The following is a 22,167-nucleotide window of genomic DNA, read 5'->3' as shown; positions in this document are numbered from 1 at the left end:
CATAAAGTACTACCTTTCTGGTAGCAGGCACTCATATACAGTGATGTCCATATAAATATCTGGATAAATAGATAATAGCAGCCTAAGGATACTGATTTGATCTAGCAGCAAAACAATATGGGTTGGAGTAGCAGAAATGTATAGTGTGGGCCAAATTTTGCTCACAGATATACGTGTAGCTCCCAGTGACTTCCATGAGAACCCTGCACATGCACAGGGCAGAAACTGACTCCGTATATTTTTGCCATGCCTTACTACTTCTGTAGCTGACACAGTTCCCTACCTTCTAAATCTTCATCCAGTTCAGTCAAAGTCTGTCGGAGTCGTGCAGCAATGAATACGTCCTCATTGTCATTCTTAGCTGCAGTCGTTTCTTCATCTCTGCTACTAATTGAAAGAGAAAAATGGCGGGGTTATTTTTGCATTGTCACTCTGAAATCCATTCTCATTTCAACCCCTTTGCTTTCACTGTAGACGTGCAGCGCATACCCCCAAAGAACAAAACCCACGCAGAGCTACAGGCACGCACCATACTGGTACAACCACGTCTCTTATTAAAGTATCTTTGCACTGGGGGGTCTTTGTGGTTTCTCAGTGGGCTGGTGATCAAAAGATCAGGATTAATAAAGCTCGTCACAAAGAAATGGCTCGGTTTCACTGTGAAGTCTGTACAAAGGAGAGCGCCCAAATGGAAATTGTTTGAATATCTGTGTCATTTTAAAGCAGGCTGCTACATGTATTGTGCACACAATGTATATACATATGAATTGAAATTAAAGATAAATACAATTAAGCTCTATTAAACATCCATTTTTCATTCTGAGGGGAGGAAAAAGGGGTAACTAATCTCTTTGGAGACATTTCTAATCGTATTTATTGTAAGCCTGATTTTTCTCTCAAATATAACAGTGTAATCAACAGTAAGGCCCCTGGTTTTAATGAAGTTATGCAATGGTTTAAAATCAGTGTGAAATCAGAATCAGGCCTCATATATTTTCTCCACTTGTCTTCTTCTTTTCTTTTTTTTTTCCTATATAAATACCAGTGATATTTGTGTGACAACAAGATCTTTGTTCCTTAGAGGTGGAATCCTGACCGCATTGAAGTCAGTGGGAATTTTGCCATTGACATCAGTGGACCCAGGATTTCACCCTAGGAGTTTGTTTATTCCTTCTCCTTATTCCTCACTTTAAGTCACAATTTGCTAGTCTGTGACATCGCAGTAATAATTTGTCCTTATGCTTAGATTACCAACAAAATAATTTCCTGCTTCAGCCACTCTCAATTCCTTTCACTGGCTTCCCTTTGCCTGTCAAACTTCTTATCCTCACCCAGGCACTGTACAACTAGCTCCTGTCCACATCTGCTCTGTTTCCATTTACTCCCTCACCCACTACCTACACTGCTCCCAAGCCTCTTTCCTGTACGTTCAATTTATACTGTTCTCCTCTTCCACCTTTGTGCCATCTTCCATGCCCCAGTCTTATTCTTGAAACTCTTTCCCTTTCCTTCTGCCCCTAATGGTGTCATCCTTCTCACTCAAATCCATCCTTGAAAAATGCTACCTTCTGGGAGGCCCTCTTATTTTAAAAATACAATAAAATGTCCTGCTTCAAGTAAAACTGTTCAGCAAATCATATAAGTCTGAATTTGGCTGTCTGTGTTTGAGTCAGACTGCAGGGTACTGCTGAGTGCCAAGCATCCTCAACTGCAGTTATAATTAATAGGCACTCAGCACTTCCCCAAAATAGGCCTTCTGAGTTTCAGTGGGTTCTAAATTAGCTGTTATCACCCAAGAAAGAGATCTGGGAGTCACCGTGGATAGTTCTCTGAAAACTTCAGTTCAGTGTGAAGCTGTGGTCAAAAAGGCTAACAGAATGTTAGGAACCATTCAGAAAATGAGACATAAAATGAGACACAAAAAAAGAATACAATGGAAATGGAAAAGGGAGAAGGGCAACAAAGAAGATTAAGGGTATGGAACTGCTTCCATACGACGATAGACTAAAACAATTAGGACTCTTCAGTTTAGAAAAGAGACAACTAAGGAGGGGGATGTGATAGAGGTCTATAAAATCATAAATGGTGCGGGAAAAGTGAATAGAGAAGTGTTATTTACCCTTTTATACAATACAAAAGCCAAAAGTCACCCAATGAAATTAATAGCTAGCAGGTTTAATACAAACAATTGTGAAAAAGTGTTTCCTCAACTAACTTGTGGAACTCATTGCCATGTGACATTGTGAAGGCCAAAAGTATAACTGAGTTTTTAAAAAGAACTAGATAAGTTCATGGAGGGTAGGTCCATCAATGGCTACTAGCCAAGATGGTCAGGGATGCAACCCCATGTTTGGGGTGACCCTAAATCTCTGACTACCAGAATTTGGGAGTGAAAGACAGGGGTTGATCACTCCAAAATTGCCTTATTCTGTATATTCTCCATGAAGCTCTGGTATGGGCCACCGTTGGAGACAGGATACTGGGCAAGATGGGTCATGGTCTGACCCAGTATGGCAGCTCTTATGTCCTTATAAGAATCTACCAGAAGCCATTTTGTTTTTGTTTATTGAACTTGGGCTGCAAAAAGTCATTTTGCTATTGCCCTTTGAAATAGACCTCTGAATTCAATTTTTTGGGTTGTGTCTCCTGTTTCTATTGTTGACTTAATTAATCTCTTTCAGCACATTTACTTTTTATGCCATTTTGTTGTTATATAAGTGTCTCCTACTGAGAGCAGAATGAACTGAATAATGAACAGCAGAATGAACAGAATCAATGTCTTTTAAAGTTCACCTCTACTTTCTTGCTTTACTGTGTCAGCATTCCTGCAGCTCTGTGCTTAAATGCACAGTTAAATTCCTTGAGCCCGATTCTCCTCTCACTTACACCAGCGTACATCAGAAGTAACTTCCCTGCAGTTATATAAATTGGTATAAGTGAGATCAGAATCAAGCCCCCAGTCTATGCCAAATAAATAAATAAGCTCCAGAACATTTTTCAGATGTTTGCCATTGCCAAAGACACCAGCTCAGCAAAGCATTTGACCATGTGCTGAATAATAATCGAATTAAAACATAGCACTTTAACACCTGCTTAACTTTAAGCAAGCAGGCATGCAAGTCCCTCTGAAAGCAATGTTTAAGTGCCGTGCTGAACTGGGATCAAATACGGTAACCAAAATCCATTGTTTAAATACAGAGAGAAAGAACTGACAAACCAAAATGTTATATAGGAAACAGACTGCAAACAGTATATATACATTGCTTCAACAACACAATGGGCCAGATCTTAGGAAGTGCTGATCATCCACCGAAGTCAAGGGGAGTTGAAGATGCGCCACACGACTTGGGATCGAGCCCTACCTGTCTTAACCATCAGTCACATCGCAATGCTTATGTTAACCTGGGTTTTCTTGTCAACAGACCCAGGGAAAGGCAAGGGAGCAAGAAAAGACAGGTTCCTCCTCATCTGATCTACAGGCTGAAGAAGTGAAGGCTCCAGTGGAGAAGCCAGAGGATGCAAGACCCCAATCTTACAAAAAACATGAAGTAAATGGAATTAATTATTTGAGAAAAGTTACCAAACTATCTAAGCTCTTTGTAGGACCAGGCCTAAGCAAGGAGCTTGGTTATCCAGATACAGTGCAGAGCTCTATTATGAGTAGGTTCTCATACTGTGCTCATCACTGTAGTATCTAAGCAAATTCCAGTAGTGCACTAAACCTCATGATTAATGTCATGTGCTGTTTGTTCTCTCATCCTCTTGACCCCAGAGTCCAAACTATTTCTTCCCGTTTTATGTATAACCCCTCGCCCCTGCTCCAAAAAAGTATTACTCCTGGGGGAATTCTATGCCACTGCGCAATGCAGAATTTTGCAGAAATTAATGTTGTGCAGGCAGAATTTCCTTTCCTACACAGACATGGGCTGCAGTGCTGCTGGCTGCCATTAGGGGTCGCTGGACCCGACAGAGCCCAGTTCACACCTAAGAGACACTGCTGGGGGGAGGGGGAGGGAGAGGGAGCAAAAGGATTCCTGGCAGCTGCAGGTCCTAGCACGCCCTGAGGGAAGGAGAGGGCGGTGCGCAGGAAACTCTATGTAAGCCTGGTACCGAGCATCAGACTGTTTCTCCCTCTGGATCCCTGTGCTCGGGGGGTGAGGGGAAAGAGAGAGGCGGGTGTCTAGGCTGGGCTCTGTGGGGGTAGGGGTGCAGGTTTCTGGACCGCCTGGCTAGGCTGGGGGTGGGAGGTGGGGGAGAAGGGGGCAGAGAAACAGGAACTGGGTTGTCATAGGGGTTTCTTTAACTCTCTGTTCCTGGGGGAATTTTTGTGTGTGTCTCTATCGTTACTGACATACTTGCTGACAGGTATTTTGAAATAAATACCAAAATAATTGAAACTGGCGTGATTATGTAGTGCTATTTTGACAAATAAAATTTACAGAATTTTAAAATATTGTACACACAATTTTTATTTTTTTGGCACAGAATTTTTAATTTTTTGTTGCAGAATGCCCCCAGGAGTAACTTATTATGCTTTATTCTGACAGTGTTCATTCAGTCTCCTAAAATACATAGGAAAGTGGCATTACAGACAGAAAGTCTAGCGGATTGTGCTCAGGGGCTAGGAACCAGAAAGTCATGAGTTCCAGTTCTAGCTGCAGTATGGACTCACTGTGTGGTCTCAGGGATGTTGTGTAGAATCCAGTCCATCTCTCACTGAAATCAGTAAGAGCCTTTCCAAGATGCTGGATTTGGCCCTTACAGCTAAATTATTACTTCCCCTTAATAGGCACAGAATGGGCCGGGGAAGCAGGGATTTCTTCCCAATTTCTCTGTGCACTTGTGCACTGACAGAGTATTGTCTGCTTCCTAACCTCTGTGCCTCAGTTTCCCTAGCTGTAAAACTGAGATAACAAAACCTAACTCATAGGAGTGTTATGAAAATAATTAGTTGCTTGTACAGTGCTTTGGAAATGAAAGTACTGTACTATTATTATTTTTCTCTTAAGCATAAGGCTTTAGGGAAGGTGCAATTTTTTGTGCATTTCTTAATTCTAGCAAGATTAATTCTTCTCGCCCACAGAACCCTCCAGTGTCCATATAAAAATATTAGGGATCTTCTCGAAATTATCATGGTTTTGAAATACATGTGTGTGTGTCTTGGGTGAGGGGGAAGGTCCAGGGGTTTCCAGTAGCTCACATGACATATAAATATGCTTAAAACAAACTTTTCACACGACAGTATTTAGCGAAAGAAAACAAAAGAGCCTTTAATTTCTTTTTAAACCCTCCCTCCTGACCCTTTAGCCTTTTCTTTTGTTGACAGTTCTGTTTTGGCTAGAACCCAAGACAAACATAAGATTTATTCTGATATTGTGTTTTACATGCTGGATAAACATTAGCAATGGCATTTTCTCACACACTTTTTTTCATTTGGGAAAGAACATGATAAACTTTAGGTTGCTTTTCTCATACAATACAAGGTGCTGAAAATTACAGCACTGCTGAGTTTTTAGCTAAGCTAGAAAGAGCAAACGTGCATAGCTCCAGGACGCTGCTCACTATACTCCTTAGGCAGATTAGCAGAGATCCATGCAAGAGCAAAGGATGGAGCGCAGCAACTGCTCACCTACTGACTTCAGTGCTCCACTGAGCTGAGGCCACAACATGTGATTATTTCTCCACAGTCACTCTCTCAGCTGGAGACAAAATGAAAGTTACAGCAGCATTTTGTCAAATTAGCACCACAGAAGGAGGACTTTTCTGAGAAAGTTTATTTCAAAGGGGGAAGAGAAAAAGCTCAGATACATCTAGTCATAAATACTGCTTTTCTTTTTAAACAGTTAAAGGCACTATAATTGCAGTCAGATACGCTGCCATTATATTTAGAGCAACTTCTTTTGGGTTTTAGCACATGATCAATTTAACCCAATCGTGAACTAAGAGCGTTGGAAAGCTTGATATAGAGTATCAGATGCGGATGGCTGCAAAACAAGAACAGTGTTGCTGAAAAACACAATGGGTAACGCAGGGCTATGTGAACTGCCTTAAGGAAACAGAACAGTCATGCTGATTTTCTACCCTCATCCAGTAATATCAAAAGATCCAGGTTAGCGGTTCCCAGAATGTCCGTTCTTGGCACAAGGCTCATCAATGCTAAATAATCGTGGGCCCTATCTTGAAAAGTGCTGAGAACTGATGACTTCCACTGAGGGGGGCTACTTGAATGGGTGTTGAGAGCACTTGGCACCTCACAAGAGGCACTCAGTAGCTTGCAGGAACCAGCCTGATATTTGATGTAGCAGGATGATCCTATGATTAAAAACAACGGGCAGGGACTCAACAGACTTAGCTTCAATTCCCTTTTCTGCCACAGACTTTCTTGTGTGGTCTTGGGCAAAACACTTTCTCTATGCCTCAATTGTTCATCTGTAAAATGGGACTAATGATCCTTCCCTAGCTCAGAGAAGTGACATGAGGAGAAATGCTTGGAAGACACACAGGTAGTACTATGGGAATGGGAGCTACATAAGCAGACAGATACTGAATGAATTTAGGTTGCCCTGAGAACATGGTTTTGAAAGAGCATCCTTGTGAATAAGGCTTTCTATTTAAACTAAGTCACAGTGGGGACCCCAGACAACCTCCATGTATTGTATTGCCGTTTGGACTGGCTTTTGTGATTAATGTAGCTAAATGCTTTTTAATAGTGGAAGTAGCTGTTTTCCAAATTAGCCAACAGTCCTTCAAAACCTTTGAAAGCATTTGTTTTCCTCTTCATCTTGTCAGAGGTGAAGGGGCTTTTTGATTTGCCATTTGAGAGAGAACGCGAAGGCTGAAAAACAGCACAGTTAGGCAACCACAATCCCAGAGGGCAGCCTACAGTTTGACACCTCCAATTCTGACCCCCTCCCCCTGCCAAAACATTAGAAAATGATCTCCTTTGCCCCTAAGTCTACTCCCGCCTTTCTGAGGTGCAAGTGAACTTCAGTGTGAAAACTTTTAATGTTCCAGCTTCATATGACCAAAACCTGCAAACAGTGCCAAATTGTATGCTGTTAATGTACTGGAAAGTACATTCCATTTGGGACCGGTTAGATAACAAAGTCATCATTTGTCTTTAATGCAAGGTTTCTGAAAGTGACAGGCAAATAAAGAAAAGAAAAAACATTCGGTCTGTATTCTGCCATTGTCTTAATGCCACATATCCCTGCTTTTCGTGTTGTTAAAGGAGAATAAAAGGCAAGCAGCGCTCCCTTTTTGGGCACAGGAGAGTTTGGTTATCAGGTTTATTGGAGTGTATTATATTTATAGGAGGATAAAAGTGTGCACAAAGGTTGAATGCATCTATTTCCCATTCTCGAAGAGAAACTGGCTTGTCAAGACTAGGATATGTGGGCCCAGTTCTGTCCTCAGATATATAAGCATTACCACCAAATGATTGTAATGGGAACTGCATGAGTATATTTGAGAGAAAAACTGGGTTGCTTCTTTGTAGGAAAAATAATTTACATTCCTGCTATAGGTCTCTTTCCTGTTCACTAGTCAAAAAACACCACACTGAAAATAAAAATGTTGCTGCTTAATATATATTACTGCTTTGCATTTCTAAAGGCCTTCCATCTAACATTATCCGAGTGCTTTATATACAAACATTAATGAATTAACCCACAGTATACCACTTCTCTTGCACAGAAAAGAGTTGCAAAAGAGACAAGGCAGGGACAGGTTGGAGAGGGTGGGGCAGAAGGGGTCAGGCTTACAGGAAATGGGCAGAACAGTCTGTCCCCACTAGACACACGGACCTCAAGAGCCTGGAATGGAAGCTCAGATTCCAGAGTCTCCCCTTTTCTTTGCTGTCAGCAAATATGTGCGAAAGTGAAACTCACTGGGAAAGCGTGTCTCTTATTCCCTTCTAGTGCTCGTCCACATACAGGATGGCAACCCACTAGTGCTATCATTTACTTTGTTAGCTCAAGTTGCAAAGGTCTGTGTGGTGGATCTTAAGGTTCCAACCCTCTAATGACCCATGTGGGGATCAATATGATGTCACAAGATGGAAATTCTCTTTTTTCATTTTGCTTTTTTAAAAACTAGGAAATTACACACACAAATCTATGTTAAAGAAGTTTATTAAGATTGCTAAGTATTTCCTCACTGAAATGTGAGGAAATGTCAGAATTAAAGTTGTCCAGGCAACCTTAATTCAGCTCCCTTGTGCATATGCATTATGATAGTCTTTAATTACATGATCACATACTATTTTTTCTACAGCGCTCCACCTCATTTAGTGCACAGGATGGTCCAGTTCTAGATCTGGAGCAGGGTTTTGTAATTAAGGAGGCTGTTGCCTGCAGGACCCCTACCTCATTTGTTGGTGAAACTGGAAGATGTGTAGTGAATAAGGCAGGAGCCTGCAGGAAGAGAAATAGGGGGTCTCATGGTTAATGTGGCCTTGGAGAACTGAACTCTATTCTTGCCTGCATGACAGGGTTCCTGAGTGATGCTAAACAAGTCACTTAAATCAAACTTGTCATAGACAATCACTAATTGGTGTGTTCCTCATTTTCTGGGTGCCCAACTTGTGGCTCTGGGGCCTGATTTGCAGAAGTGCCGAACAGAGCAGGGAAAATAAATGATTTTTCAATCTGGGGGCTGAACCAAAATATCTAGAAAAAAATGGGCTTGATTCGAACCCATATCAATTTTTTGGATTTTTTTTTGTCAGATTGAAAACTTGAAAAATATTGCTTTTGAATAGATCAAAAATATTTTGGTCATAGAATCATAGAATATCAGGGTTGGAAGGGACCTCAGGAGGTCATCTAGTCCAGCCCCCTGCTCAAAGCAGGACCAATCCCCAATTAAATCATCCCAGCCAGGGCTTTGTCAAGCCTGACCTTAAAAACTTCTAAGGAAGGAGATTCTACCACCTCCCTAGGTAACGCATTCCAGTGTTTCACCACCCTCCTAGTGAAAAAGTTTTTCCTAATATCCAACCTAAACCTCCCCCACTGCAACTTGAGACCATTACTCCTTGTCCTGTCATCTTCTACCACTGAGAATAGTCTAGAACCATCCTCTTTGGAACCACCTCTCAGGTAGTTGAAAGCAGCTATCAAATCCCCCCTCATTCTTCTCTTCTGCAGACTAAACAATCCCAGTTCCCTCAGCCTCTCCTCATAAGTCATGTGTTCCAGACCCCTAATCATTTTTGTTGCCCTTCGCTGGACTCTCTCCAATTTATCCACATCCTTCTTGTAGTGTGGGGCCCAAAACTGGACACAGTACTCCAGATGAGGCCTCACCAATGTTGAATAGAGGGGAACGATCACGTCCCTCGATCTGCTCGCTATGCCCCTACTTATACATCCCAAAATGCCATTGGCCTTCTTGGCAACAAGGGCACACTGCTGACTCATATCCAGCTTCTCGTCCACTGTAACCCCTAGGTCCTTTTCCGCAGAACTGCTGCCTAGCCATTCGGTCCCTAGTCTGTAGCTGTGTATTGGGTTCTTCCGTCCTAAGTGCAGGACCCTGCACTTATCCTTATTGAACCTCATCAGGTTTCTTTTGGCCCAATCCTCCAATTTGTCTAGGTACCTCTGTATCCTATCTCTGCCCTCCAACGTATCTACCACTCCTCCCAGTTTAGTATCATCCGCAAATTTGCTAAGAGTGCAATCCACACCATCCTCCAGATCATTTATGAAGATATTGAACAAAACCAGCCCCAGGACCGACCCCTGGGGCACTCCACTTGACACCGGCTGCCAACTAGACATGGAGCCATTGATCACTACCCGTTGAGCCCGACAATCTAGCCAACTTTCTACCCACCTTATAGTGCATTCATCCAGCCCATACTTCTTTAACTTGCTGACAAGAATACTGTGGGAGACTGTGTCAAAAGCTTTGCTAAAGTCAAGAAACAATACATCCACTGCTTTCCTTTCATCCACAGAATCAGTAATCTCATCATAGAAGGCGATTAGATTAGTCAGGCATGACCTTCCCTTGGTGAATCCATGCTGACTGTTCCTGATCACTTTACTCTCGTGTAAGTGCTTCAGGATTGATTCCTTGAGGACCTGCTCCATGATTTTTCCGGGGACTGAGGTGAGGCTGACTGGCCTGTAGTTCCCAGGATCCTCCTCCTTCCCTTTTTTAAAGATTGGCACTACATTAGCCTTTTTCCAGTCATCTGGGACTTCCCCCGTTCGCCACGAGTTTTCAAAGATAATGGCCAATGGCTCTGCAATCACATCCGCCAATTCCTTTAGCACTCTCGGATGCAACTCGTCCGGCCCCATGGACTTGTGCACGTCCAGCTTTTCTAAATAGTCCCTAACCACCTCTTTCTCCACAGAGGGCTGGCCATCTACTCCCCATGTTGGGATGCCCAGCGCAGCAGTCTGGGAGCTGTCCTTGTTAGTGAAGACAGAGGCAAAAAAAGCATTGAGCACATTAGCTTTTTCCACATCCTCTGTCACTAGGTTGCCTCCCTCATTCAGTAAGGGGCCCACACTTTCCTTGGCTTTCTTCTTGTTGCCAACATACCTGAAGAAACCCTTCTTGTTACTCTTGACATCTCTTGCTAGCTGCAGCTCCAGGTGCGATTTGGCCCTCCTGATTTCATTCCTACATGCCCGAGCAATATTTTTATACTCTTCCCTGGTCATATGTCCAACCTTCCACTTCAACTGAAACCAATTTTTTTTTCACGTTTTTTGGTTCAATTTGGACATTTTTGGGTGGTTTTCACCTTTGTGTGTGTGTCTTAAAGAATTGGTCAGATTTCAAAATAGAATGCCATTTCAAGATGAAAAAGCCAAAATGAAATGTTTCAAAACAGTCAAAGGAAAATGTTTGGACTTTTTTGATCTTTTCCCCATAGTTTTTTGGCTGAAACTATTAGTCAAATTTGACCCAAATCTGCAAATGGTTTTGGAGCCCCCCGAAAAGCATTTTTCAGCAAAAACGTTATTTGCTAAAAACATTTCATTTAGCTCTAGTGCTGAGCACTGAGAATTGCAACTTCAAGGTCAGCAGGAGCTATATTTGAACATATTACGGGCTATATACTGCTAAATATTCTGAAAAAATCAGTTCCTAGGAGTCTGAAATGGGAACCCAAAATTAGTGGACACTTTTGACCTTAATCTCTCTGTGTCTCAATTTCCCATGTATAAAATGGGGGTAATGCCAACCCCACCTCAAAGGGGGGCTGCGAAACTAAATTAATTAGTATTCAGGAAGTACTTGGATACAAGAGTGATAAGCAACACAGATAAACTCATGAGGAAATTAATAATTCTGACTTCAGAGCAGGGTTTGAATAGTGTGCAGTAAATAAGGCATGGGGCCCCAAACTGAGCAAAGAGGATAAAATAAAAATATTGAATAGCTGCTCATTAAGTGAGCACTATCCATCCTGTGCACAGAATGAGGCCAGGGTCCTGCAGAAAAAATAATATGTGATCGTGTGATTAAAGACTATGTCATAATACATACGCACAAGGGGGCCAAATTAAGGTTGCATTGGCATAGCCTAACTTTTGACTGCTTGATTTTACAACCTGAATAATGTTTGTTTATACAGTTCCACACAGTAGGTGTGCATGATGCTTTGCAGGCATATAACACTGACCGATCCTTGCCCCAAGGAGCTAGCATGCTGACACCAAACAAAACGATGGGAAAAGAGGGGGTATGGGAGGACAGGAGTTACAACTGTAAGAGATCATGAGATGTGTTTATTGCTATGTATGCAACATTTTAACTTCTCTGTGATTTGCTTATTATTCATTTAATACTATATATTAAAATTTTGTGAGCAGGTACATGATGAGACGCTAATCAAAAGAAGTCAGTTGCAAAGAGGAATATTAAGGAAGAGAGTTAGATTGAAAGGGTGTTCAGGGTCAATGCTTAATGATGCTTATAATAATTTTTTCTATTATGGTAGATCCTAAGGCCCCCAACTGAGATTGGAGTCCATTTGCTAAGCATTGTGAAAACACTTTGGTGTAGATCAGGGATTGGCAACCTTTGGCACATGGCCCATCAGGGAAATCCGCTGGCGGGCCGGGCCGGGCTGGTTTGTTTACCTGCAGCGTCCGCAGGTTCGGCCGATAGCAGCTCCCACTGGCCTTGGTTTGGGAAGTGGCAGCCAGCACATCCCTCGGCCCGCGCCGCTTCCCGCAGCCCCCATTGGCTTGGAACGACGAACCGTGGCAAGTGGGAGCTGCGATCGGTCAAACTTGTGGACGCTGCAGATAAACAAACTGTCCCAGCCTGCCAGCGGATTTCCCTGATGGGCTGCATGCCAAAGGTTGCTGATCCCTGGTGTAGATGTACCCTGCTAGCTCTGCTTGAGATGCCACCTAAAAAGAGCAGTGAGGCCAGGGTAGCATGGTGGCAGCTTGGGCTAGCCAATTGCGTATAACTGCCCGGACCCCCTATGGATATGTACTCGGTCGGCTAGCCCGAGCTGGCACTCATGCTACACCAGCTGCACTCCTATTTTAAGTATACTAGCTCAAGCAGAGCTAGCAAGGGTATGTCTCCATGAGCTGGGAATCACACCTCCCAGCTTCAATGTAGCCGTACCCATAGCAAGAAACAACCTCTGCCCCAAAAAGCTTACAATTAAAACAGACAAATGGCAAGAGGGAAACCAGAGGCACAGAAAGGTGAAGTGACTTGCCCAAAGTCACCCAGCAGGTTGATGGCAGAGGAGAGAATAAACGGCATTCCCAGTCCAGTCCAGTCCACTAGACTACTTAACCCCAAAACAGACATGAAATTATATTTTTGAAAATTAGTGACCCGGCAAGCTGTTCAGTGTGCATGGGCAACGCCCCATGAAGGCAACAGGACTCCAGCATGAGTACCTGGCAAAGCTGGGTGCAATTTTGTGTCCAAAACTTTTTCCTGCCAAAAATGCAGATTCGGCGACATCAAAACATTTCACAAATCTGTGTCGGTATCAGTGAGCTATTCCTTTTGAAAAAGGAACAAAGCTGATAAAAAAAAAACAAAAAACATTTTGTTCAGACATTTTTGAAAATAAATGTTTTGAGTTTTGGTTCAAAACCACTTTTTGTTCAGAAACGTCTTTTAATTTTATTTAAAACACGTTAAAATGCTTGAAATCAAAACAAAATGTTTTGTTTGACCCTATATATTTTTTCCCCCTCATTCACCAGAAACTTCAAAATACTTCATTTTTGGGTTGATCCAAAAATCTCTCCCCCGCCCCCATGGCCAATTTTTGGAATTGCCAGTGAAACAAAAAATCCATTATTTGCACAGCTCAAGCACTTGGGTCACCTGCTGGAGCAGCTCGCAGGATTTGGGGTCTTACTTTGAAATCTCTCTGCCCTGCGTATTATGGATAGTAAGTACCCTATAAGGCCTTCTACTTGATAAAACTTTGTTGGAAATACAAATGCTATAGTCATTGTTATTTCTGAAAGTGTGAAGATAGTTGTACATGTCATTTCATATCTGAGCATAGATTTATGCTTGCAAACACATACAAGTCTACTGCATGCTAAGAGCCAGATTTTGCCTTTGAATGCACACATGGTTTTGACTGACTTGCATCAAATGGGCAGACTCGGATTGTAATTCTCTCCTGTGATTTCAAAGGCTGGCATGCATTTCAGTTGCACTTTCTCAGAGTTTAGTCACACATCCCTTACGATAATTAGTAATAAATAATCTTTTAATTTTTAAAGCCACCCATGCCTGAAGGCCCCTGGAAGCCTTAACAAAATGAATTAAAAAATATAATTTGCCAAAAGTAGGCAACATTGCAGAATACCTCCTGGAGCATGAGCTAAGCATTATGTGGGACTCATTAGCTTATGTAAACACTTTGGACCTGATTTTCATTTAGTCATAGGCTCTTTACAGCACTGGCAGCGCAGTGGGGCCTTAAAGTGAGTGAATGTAATTTACTCCCACAGCCAGAACAGTGTAAAGTGACTTCAGTGCAAATGAAACTCAGACCTTTTCTTTCTGTAATAGGTCTGTTTTCCTAGAAAATACTTATTTTGTAAGGTAAATAAAGCCTAGCGTTTAGTCAACTTTATAATGATTAGTAAAAATAATACAAATGTTTAGAATCTTCTGTAACAGCCTTTACAATCAGTTTTCAAATACTGAGCCAAACTAGTCCCTGGTGTAACTGCACTGGGCTCCATGGAGTTCAGAACCATAGATGACTCTATCCCATTCTTGTTAACTGGTGCACTTTCATATACCCCAAAACTAATTGGCTCCTGGTTTATTAAACTGAATCAAGACAATGGCATTTTACATCACATATTACTTGTCCTTTAGAGTAATTACATGCTTTCCAGTTTATTTAATTTTAATTTAATTTAATTTAATTTTATTTTAAAGTTGAGCTAGATCCTAATATCTGGAACTGGTAGAAATTAGCAAGACTTAATGAACTTCATGCATAGCTGTCTACAGGAGCTCCAATGGTTAAGGAACAGAAATGTAAGAAAGTATAACTTACTATCAACTGTTCATACAAAACTCTACTTTAACTTCACTGGGAGTTCAGCTCCCAGATGGAGGAGACAGGATGGCATAGAAGGCCCATTTCTACAGTCCCTGCTCATCTAAGGAACTACATAAAATCCCAAAGTCTTCAGCTGACTTTACTACATAGACAGTGGATCTGCTATGACATAGGAGCTTTGAAAATGACATACTCCAAATTTTCCTGCAGTGTGCAAAACTGACACAAATCCAGACAATGAATCTAAGATTTTCATACAAACAGGTTTTTAAAAAATAAACAAATGGATTTCTTTTCTTTCCTAAGAAGTGGTTTTTTGAAGACTTAAGAAGTTGACCTCAAGGGCAGTAAAAATGGCATTGTTTTCAATACTAGTTTGTTTGCAGACAGGTTAGGAGCAGAGTTGGAATTCACACACTGTAGGAGAGAACACAGCAGTTTCGAAGATTTTTCTGTCAGCATCTCCGGTCCTGCAGCACCAGCTGCTGTTGCTGTAGCACTAAAACCAGTTACAGATTTTAGGGTCCCACAGGGCCCTAATATTGATCTGAAGAGATTTCATACGCACAGAAGTGAATTTCAAAAAAAAAGGTAAAAACCACCCAGAATCTGCCCATTCAACATGAGGACTGAGATTTTTACATGGACAGAAGTTAGCTAATTTAAAGTGATATTTCCCACATGATCCATAACTTAGATCTCTTGCTTTCGTGTAACATTTCCTAAAATTTTCTATAATCATAACTTTATTGTCACCTTTGTGTGGATGAGAGGCAAAGCTGAATCCAAAACGAGAGATGTTTTTGCCTCACTGTGAAGTGAAAATTAAGGCAGATGTTGACTTTTAAGCTGTGGTCTGTGACGTTTTATTGGCATGCAATAGATCTTTCATTTTATTGGGAAGCATGGAACATGCCACCAAATGTTGCAAAATATTTTGCACTGATTAGGAATGCTATATTACTGGACTATGCTGTGGTGTATTTTGTGCTTCAAAGTCACAATTATGATATGAAATTTGGGGATGAGTAAGGAGTGTTTGTGGTAGTGAAGATTGTAGTTACTTTTGGGCAGTGTATACAACAGCATATTTTGAACATGCATATTTTATCTAATCAGTTTGGGCCTTGCTGTTTCAGGTGAAGATTGCTAATTTCTCTCATGGGGCCTGATACAATGAAATCAATGGGAGTCTTTCCACTGACTTCAGTGGGGTTTGGATCAAGTGGGTTAGTGCTAATCATACTTATTATGCTAGTCTATGTCATCCTCCATAAAGAAATTATTAGGGGATATATAATGGATTGTACAGCAAGGACAAGACACATGGAAGACAGAGTTAAAAAGACATCCATAGGGTCTTGACCCTGTACCTGTTGACAACAATGGGACTAGGATCAGGCCCATCATCAAATTTAGGGATTAAATATTGACTGCAAGCCAATTTATCCCCTATTTAAAGTTTTCCCCCAGAAATGTGTGGAAGGAGATAATTAGGCCAATGCTGCATGCTCTTTTGAAGGTACAATAGATTAGATACTAAACAGAGGGAGCATGGGCTTTGTGTCAAACAAAAAGTAACAGGCTTTTTTCCCCCTTGAATCTTGCAGTATCACACAGAGCAGGTGCCCTTCTGTGTGTTGTCTGGGACCACCTTCCTTGCTGGTGGCGTAGCTGCCCTTGATTTCTGGTTGCATCTGCAGAGCACTAAGAACTGAGTTTTCCTTCAGTTCTGCCATTGACTCACTATGTGACTTTTGGCAAATAAATAGAAAAGTCAGTTTCCCTTGTGTTTGTAATCAGTTTCCAGGTTCTCATGTACTAGCTGAGTGCTGCGATATTTGGGCTGAAGAAACTGCAGGAAAATATTGATTTGTCTAAAAAACACTGTTTCCTTGCTTGGCAGTGTTGTTGTGGATATGCTGATCTGCAATAAAATTACAGCCCTTCCCCCATACATTATCACTGCTGCAGAATTAACCAAACTATGACACAGAATTATTTTAGCCTTCATGGAGAAATCAGCTTTGAAGAGCAGCAGAATTTTGCAAGAAATTACAAATTAAAACAAAAAAGTTACTTCTGCCAGTTGTTACAAGCACGTGATCTTAGGGCGTTTTGGCATGAAACATTTTCATTAGGATGAGCCCTTAGGTGTTTATTTGGCATTGGGTTATGAAATAGCAACAAAAAGTAGAAGCTGGCTTTGCTAAATGCTTTCCTAGAAGAAAGGCAAATGAGATTTTTTTAGATTGTTTTACAAGTGGGACTTACCTCTGGTGAGCATTTCCAGAATCGTTGCTATCACAGGAGGTATTCCTCACAGAGCACAACTCTGCTGCGTAAATTCCATCCCTTTCACCCGAGTCCTCCTGACCATTCACTGGCTTGTCTTTCAATTTCATATTGTCATTTTGTGAATCCAAAGATACGACATCAGATGGAGAGCTCACAACACCTGAGTCTTCAGTGGTGTCTTCTGATGCAAAACAGCTGCTTACTGATGTTGTCTCCTCTACCTCTGATAGTTCCAAAACCGTATCATCCACAACATAAATATTATCATGTGTGAGCTGCAGGCTCTCTGAATGAGATGTAGTAAAGATAGTTAGCTAAAAATCACTGCTTATGCTTAGATAACTGAAAGAACATAGGGTGAAATCCTGGATCCACTGAAGTTAATGGGAGTTTTGCCATTGACTTCAATGGGTCCTGGTTTTCACCCTTGATATAAATACTTGTTTGACTGGAAATGAATGGAAATGCCACCAGAAACAGCAGACATTTGATAAAGATGACCTGCAAAAGGAAAAAAAATGGGGGCTTTGCATATCTTTACTTCCTGAAAGGTGAGGTTCTCCTCTTGCATATCCCCCTGCACATTTCTTTCCTTACCATTTTTCCTTTATAAATGTCAGCAAACTCAAGTCTGTCTCTGTTTACTTTGAAAAACTTCTTGGAGGATTTCAGGAGTGGAAGCTTTCTGCTCCTTCAAACAAAGGGGCAGAGTTATGTTAATCTTTAACAAAGAGAACTAAATAAGAGCTAAGTATTATTAATTATTATTATTAAGAACAGAAAACCCCAACATTTCAATTTTATAAAGAAGCAACAACAGGGAACACACACAATATTTTTCCTTTTGCAAGTCAAACTTTAACCTTGTAAAAGATGGAAGTGATGAGACTTTTAACAGACACAGTATAATTGTTAACTCAGTACTTCAATTAATTTTCTACGCTTTCCCCCCCTTCTTTAAGTGAAATATACAATTTTTGATTCCCCCAAAGGTATATATGAATTTGGGCTCCATCCTGCAATTTATTCATGTACAGGGAACTCCCACTGATGTCAACAGTTTTGATGATGGATTGGAGGCAGATTCGAGTCCCAAACAGATTTCTTTCAACAAAAGGAATTAACATTATATTTACAGAGATTAGATAAAAATGTCTGCTATGACCTGATCCTACAAACATTTATGATTGTGGTGAACTTTAATTATGTGAATACTCCCACTGGTGCCAATGGGTCTACAATGATGGGTAAGATCAAGCACACGCTTAAGTGTTTGCAGGATCAGGGCCCAAGACTTAGAAATAATACATGAATCCACAAATCAGTAAGAGGAAGAATGCAGACAAACAACTATTTCATCTGTTTTGTTACATTTTGAGCTGTAGTATATTATTCCTGAGGATTTTAAAAAAATCTATTAAATCAACTGAGGACCACTCAGTGTGAGAGGAAAAAAAAGAGATGTATCATAGAAATGGAGCTTTAAATAAAATAATTATTTTTAAAAGATGTATCTTAGCAATGAAGCTTCAAATAACATTTAAATCAAATCAAACCAAAATTCTCCTTGGCTGAGTTACACAATGCCATTAAATACTGAAATTGATTTCTGACAGCAGAAGCAATAAAATCCATAGGGTTACAAATCCTGATTAAAGCTATAAGTGCTGTCAAAACATATTTATGTCTGAGGCTACTGCAAAAACTCCATTGCAAGTTTGGGGGGGATATTACTCAGTTTTGTTGACCTTATTTTCTATGATGCTAGCTCTTGTTTTTTCACATTTAATCAAAGATTTTATCCTATTTAAAAATCCTGTTAAAATATTCTTAAAAAATAAATGAGGCAGTAAATTGATTATGTTATGGTCAAGGTACAGGAAAGTGTATAGAAGAGCATCAACACATGCACAGATCTGAGAATAACCATAGTATATAATCACCAACACTGAAAAAGGATAACATGACCAGAAAATACACAATAAACAAACACCACCATACTGTTTGTGCTGCTTGTTTTTCAATTACATTGAAAAATACATTTATTAAAGCTATAGTAAGAGAAGAACAGATCACAGTGGAATACGTTATAGTGAAGTAAGAAAGCAATTTAAAGAATGAAGCAAACAGAGTTGCCTTTGGTTTAGAAGCAATGCACAATGCAATATATCTTGATACATGAAGTTCTGTATGTGACAATAAAATGGCTACATCTATTGTCACGAACATGCCATAAATAAGTCCGTCTGCTGCTGCCAGAGCTGTGCATGCTCAGATTTCTGTTCTAGCACAGCTGGCTGGAGTGATCCCATCCCACCCTACAATATGTGTCTGCCTGTGGAATTCTCCCCTTCCTCCTCTGTGTCTCCCAGCAGCCCCACCTTTCCCCCCTTCCCAGCAAATGTCTCCTGATGTGGAGAAATGGGTCTGAGCCCTCCACTTGCCAATATCATCCAGCAAGTTGCCCAGTTTCAGGAAATGTCTTGAGATCCCCAAAGTTCCCACCCCATACCATGAAAAACAAAATAAATAACTCTCACCCAAGCCCCTAGGCCCAAGTGAGAATTGAAACAAGTGTGTCAGCCTTTGACTCCTGCAGGCACACGATTCAATGTGAGGACTTCCCCATGGTCATTAAACTGCAGTTCTACTCTGAAAAGTGACAATGTAAAATGGCACCTTCCTATTCAACAAGGAAGGAGTAAGGATATGATTGAAATTGCTTCTAAAAGAAAAAACCCAGACATTTGTTCCTTTCTACCTCTTATCACACCACTCCCAACACAACAGCAAATATGTGGCCACATCCTGACATCCTTAGTCAGTGGAATCTGTCAGTCACTCAAGTCACAATTAAAGACTGAGTAAGGACTTCAGGATTTGGTACACAGATAATAATTACTACAGATAAATTAACATTGCTGAAATACTGCTGTACTCTGGAAGGCTGTCTATGCTAATAAATATACAACGGGGCCAAACTCTGCTCTCAGTGACATCCAGGCTTCTCCATGAACTTCATTTGGGTTGTACCAGTGTAACATAGTGTAGAGTTAGGCCTGCAGTTGATAAATAAGTGTTAACATTTCATACTGTGTGCCATGTCTTTTCTAACTGGAGTTAAATGGTGCTCAGCAATACACAGCACGCTTTCTCACCTACCAGGTTATGGAGCCTGGAAAGCCCAATTGTGTCTTGTAACACAGATCTGCCCTGCCTAGCAATAAAATGCCCTGCCACTGCACAATTAGGTCAGTCACAAGTTACAAACTTTTTTTGTTTTTAAGAATGTTTCCTGTGATCATCTAGAGGCAAAGAGGAGAGTAGCTCATCATTCAGGAATGTGAGCTCTTGCTTAACACAAAAGGAACCTTGTCAGTCTAATCTCAATACACTGTAAGTAATTAAGATAACACTAAACCCTGAGCTGAGAAGAATCCGATTGTATACACATAAATGCATGTATTTTGATATTCCATGTACATATACATACACATTATACACACATACAATATATAAAATACATACAGTGTCTACATATGGTACAGACATCACTTTCAGTTCTATCCTGCCTGATTTACATTTTCAACAATTTCAAACTGATTATTAAATTTAATATTTTATGAGTGACAGGGGAGATATCCTCTTCCTAGTTACATTGGTGTAAGCCTGGAGTATCTCCACTGCATTCAAATGAGGTAAGACTGAGGCACCAAGACTTTAAAACAAACATATCCTAGGCGTATGAGCCTGCACTCACTGAAGCCAATCACAAAACTCTCTCAATGGATTCAGGTTAAGCTGCTTTATTTTCCAAATTACGTCTTCTGTTTTTATGACACTGCTGGTTTACTGCCATATCCAGCAATGATAGAAACAGCAAATCAAAATGCATTTTTAAAGAGGAAATAGTTGCTTTAACCCCTGTCTAGTGAATAATCAGGGCTCTGTAATGGATTTACAAATGAAACGTTCCTTTAATTCTTCTCAGTACTTGCTCTCTGTGCTAACAGGGCAACCATTATTTTCAGATTTCTTTCAACTGCTTGTTTCACTGCCAATTTTTCTCTTCACAGGGTGAAATCTTTGCTGTACTGCAAATGGTTCATTATAGTATTTTTGTGAGCAATACAGTACTTATTTTAGTGACAGTGCTCAAAACTTTGAGTAAGACATTTACATTGTTGAAAAACAGTTGCTCTAATTATTAGCAATAGTCATAAAAAGTTGGACATGGGTCACACAAAAAAGCAATATTTGGAAAAATTTCAGTCGTATATTGTCAAGAAAGAAAATGTAAGGCAGGTGACATCAAAAATATTGTCTACAATTCATTTTTATAATATTACAAGAGATTATGAAAATGGGTAACACAAAGATCACTGTAGCAATTTTCATACAAGATAGACATTTTCTAGAAAAATTATTTTGTTTTTAACAATGGACTAGAAACTTAATGTGAATATAAGTGGGAAACCAATAGCTCTCACTAAGCAGAATTAGCAAAAAAAAAAAAAAGACAAGATGGATCAAATTCTCCCTTGAGTTATGCCAGTACAGGCCCATTTACTTTAGTCAGGTTTCCTAATGTAACCGAGGGGAGAATTCAGCTGATGGGTCTGTCTACACTTTGAGTGATAGATGTGATTCCCAGCTTGAGAAGACATACCCACAATAGCTCTGATGTGAACGGTAGAAGGGGCTAGCTGCTCTGAATATGTACCTATCTGAGATGCTAGGCACATACTGGGGGGTGAGCAAGCCCCTCCCACCACTCTTGCTGCCAGAGCTGTGCTCTATTTTTAATATGCTAACTCAGTCAGAGATAGCATGGGTATGTCTCCTCATATGGGCATCAGCGGAGGGAACCCAGATCCAGCTCTGAGGCTTTACCTCTCCTTGTGGTTGCTCTGCAAGGACTGGGGTCCATGGGCCAGGAGCAGGTACACACGGTTGCTCTTCGCTGTGCAGTCCCCCTTCCTACTCCAGAGCATCCTAGTGTAGCATAATGCTGGCCTACTCAGGATTAGTCTGCATGTTGGCTCGATCAACTCCACACACTTTGAGAGCGGGGGCTCAGGGACACCAGCCAGAATCAGAGCCCATGGGAGTGCAGCTTCTGCAGCTGCCATTATGATCTGGAGACCTCCACATGAAAGGCTTTAACCTCTCCAGAGTGTGTTATATACTTCTGTACCAGAAATGGACTAGTTACAGAGTTTGCTTACATGCACCAGATGTGTTCACCTTAAGATCCTTTGATGCTATGCCAGGTATGGCTGAGGTTCATTTAAATAAAGTATTTTACACATTGCAATGTAGTGGCT

General features: G+C 40.8%; 1 protein-coding gene across 9 annotated transcripts in view; it reads right to left on the bottom strand.

Moving 5' to 3' along the window:
- Nucleotides 1–22,167, bottom strand: part of COBL (cordon-bleu WH2 repeat protein) — a 242,375-nt gene that overhangs the window by 16,099 nt on the left and 204,109 nt on the right. For 8 of the 9 annotated variants that reach the window (XM_074945229.1, XM_074945230.1, XM_074945234.1 and 5 more), the window contains 2 exons: nt 16,817–17,126; nt 284–387 (listed from right to left, as the gene is read on the bottom strand). In XM_074945229.1, coding sequence (XP_074801330.1) covers nt 284–387; nt 16,817–17,126 — 414 coding nt within the window. The remainder of the gene's footprint in view (nt 1–283; nt 388–16,816; nt 17,127–22,167) is intronic. The other variant, XM_074945231.1, reaches the window with a different exon arrangement.

Source organism: Natator depressus, chromosome 2 (genome assembly GCF_965152275.1).
Source record: "Natator depressus isolate rNatDep1 chromosome 2, rNatDep2.hap1, whole genome shotgun sequence".
In the NCBI taxonomy this organism is placed as follows: Eukaryota; Metazoa; Chordata; order Testudines; family Cheloniidae; genus Natator; species Natator depressus.
This window is presented reverse-complemented; position numbering and strand designations above follow the sequence as displayed.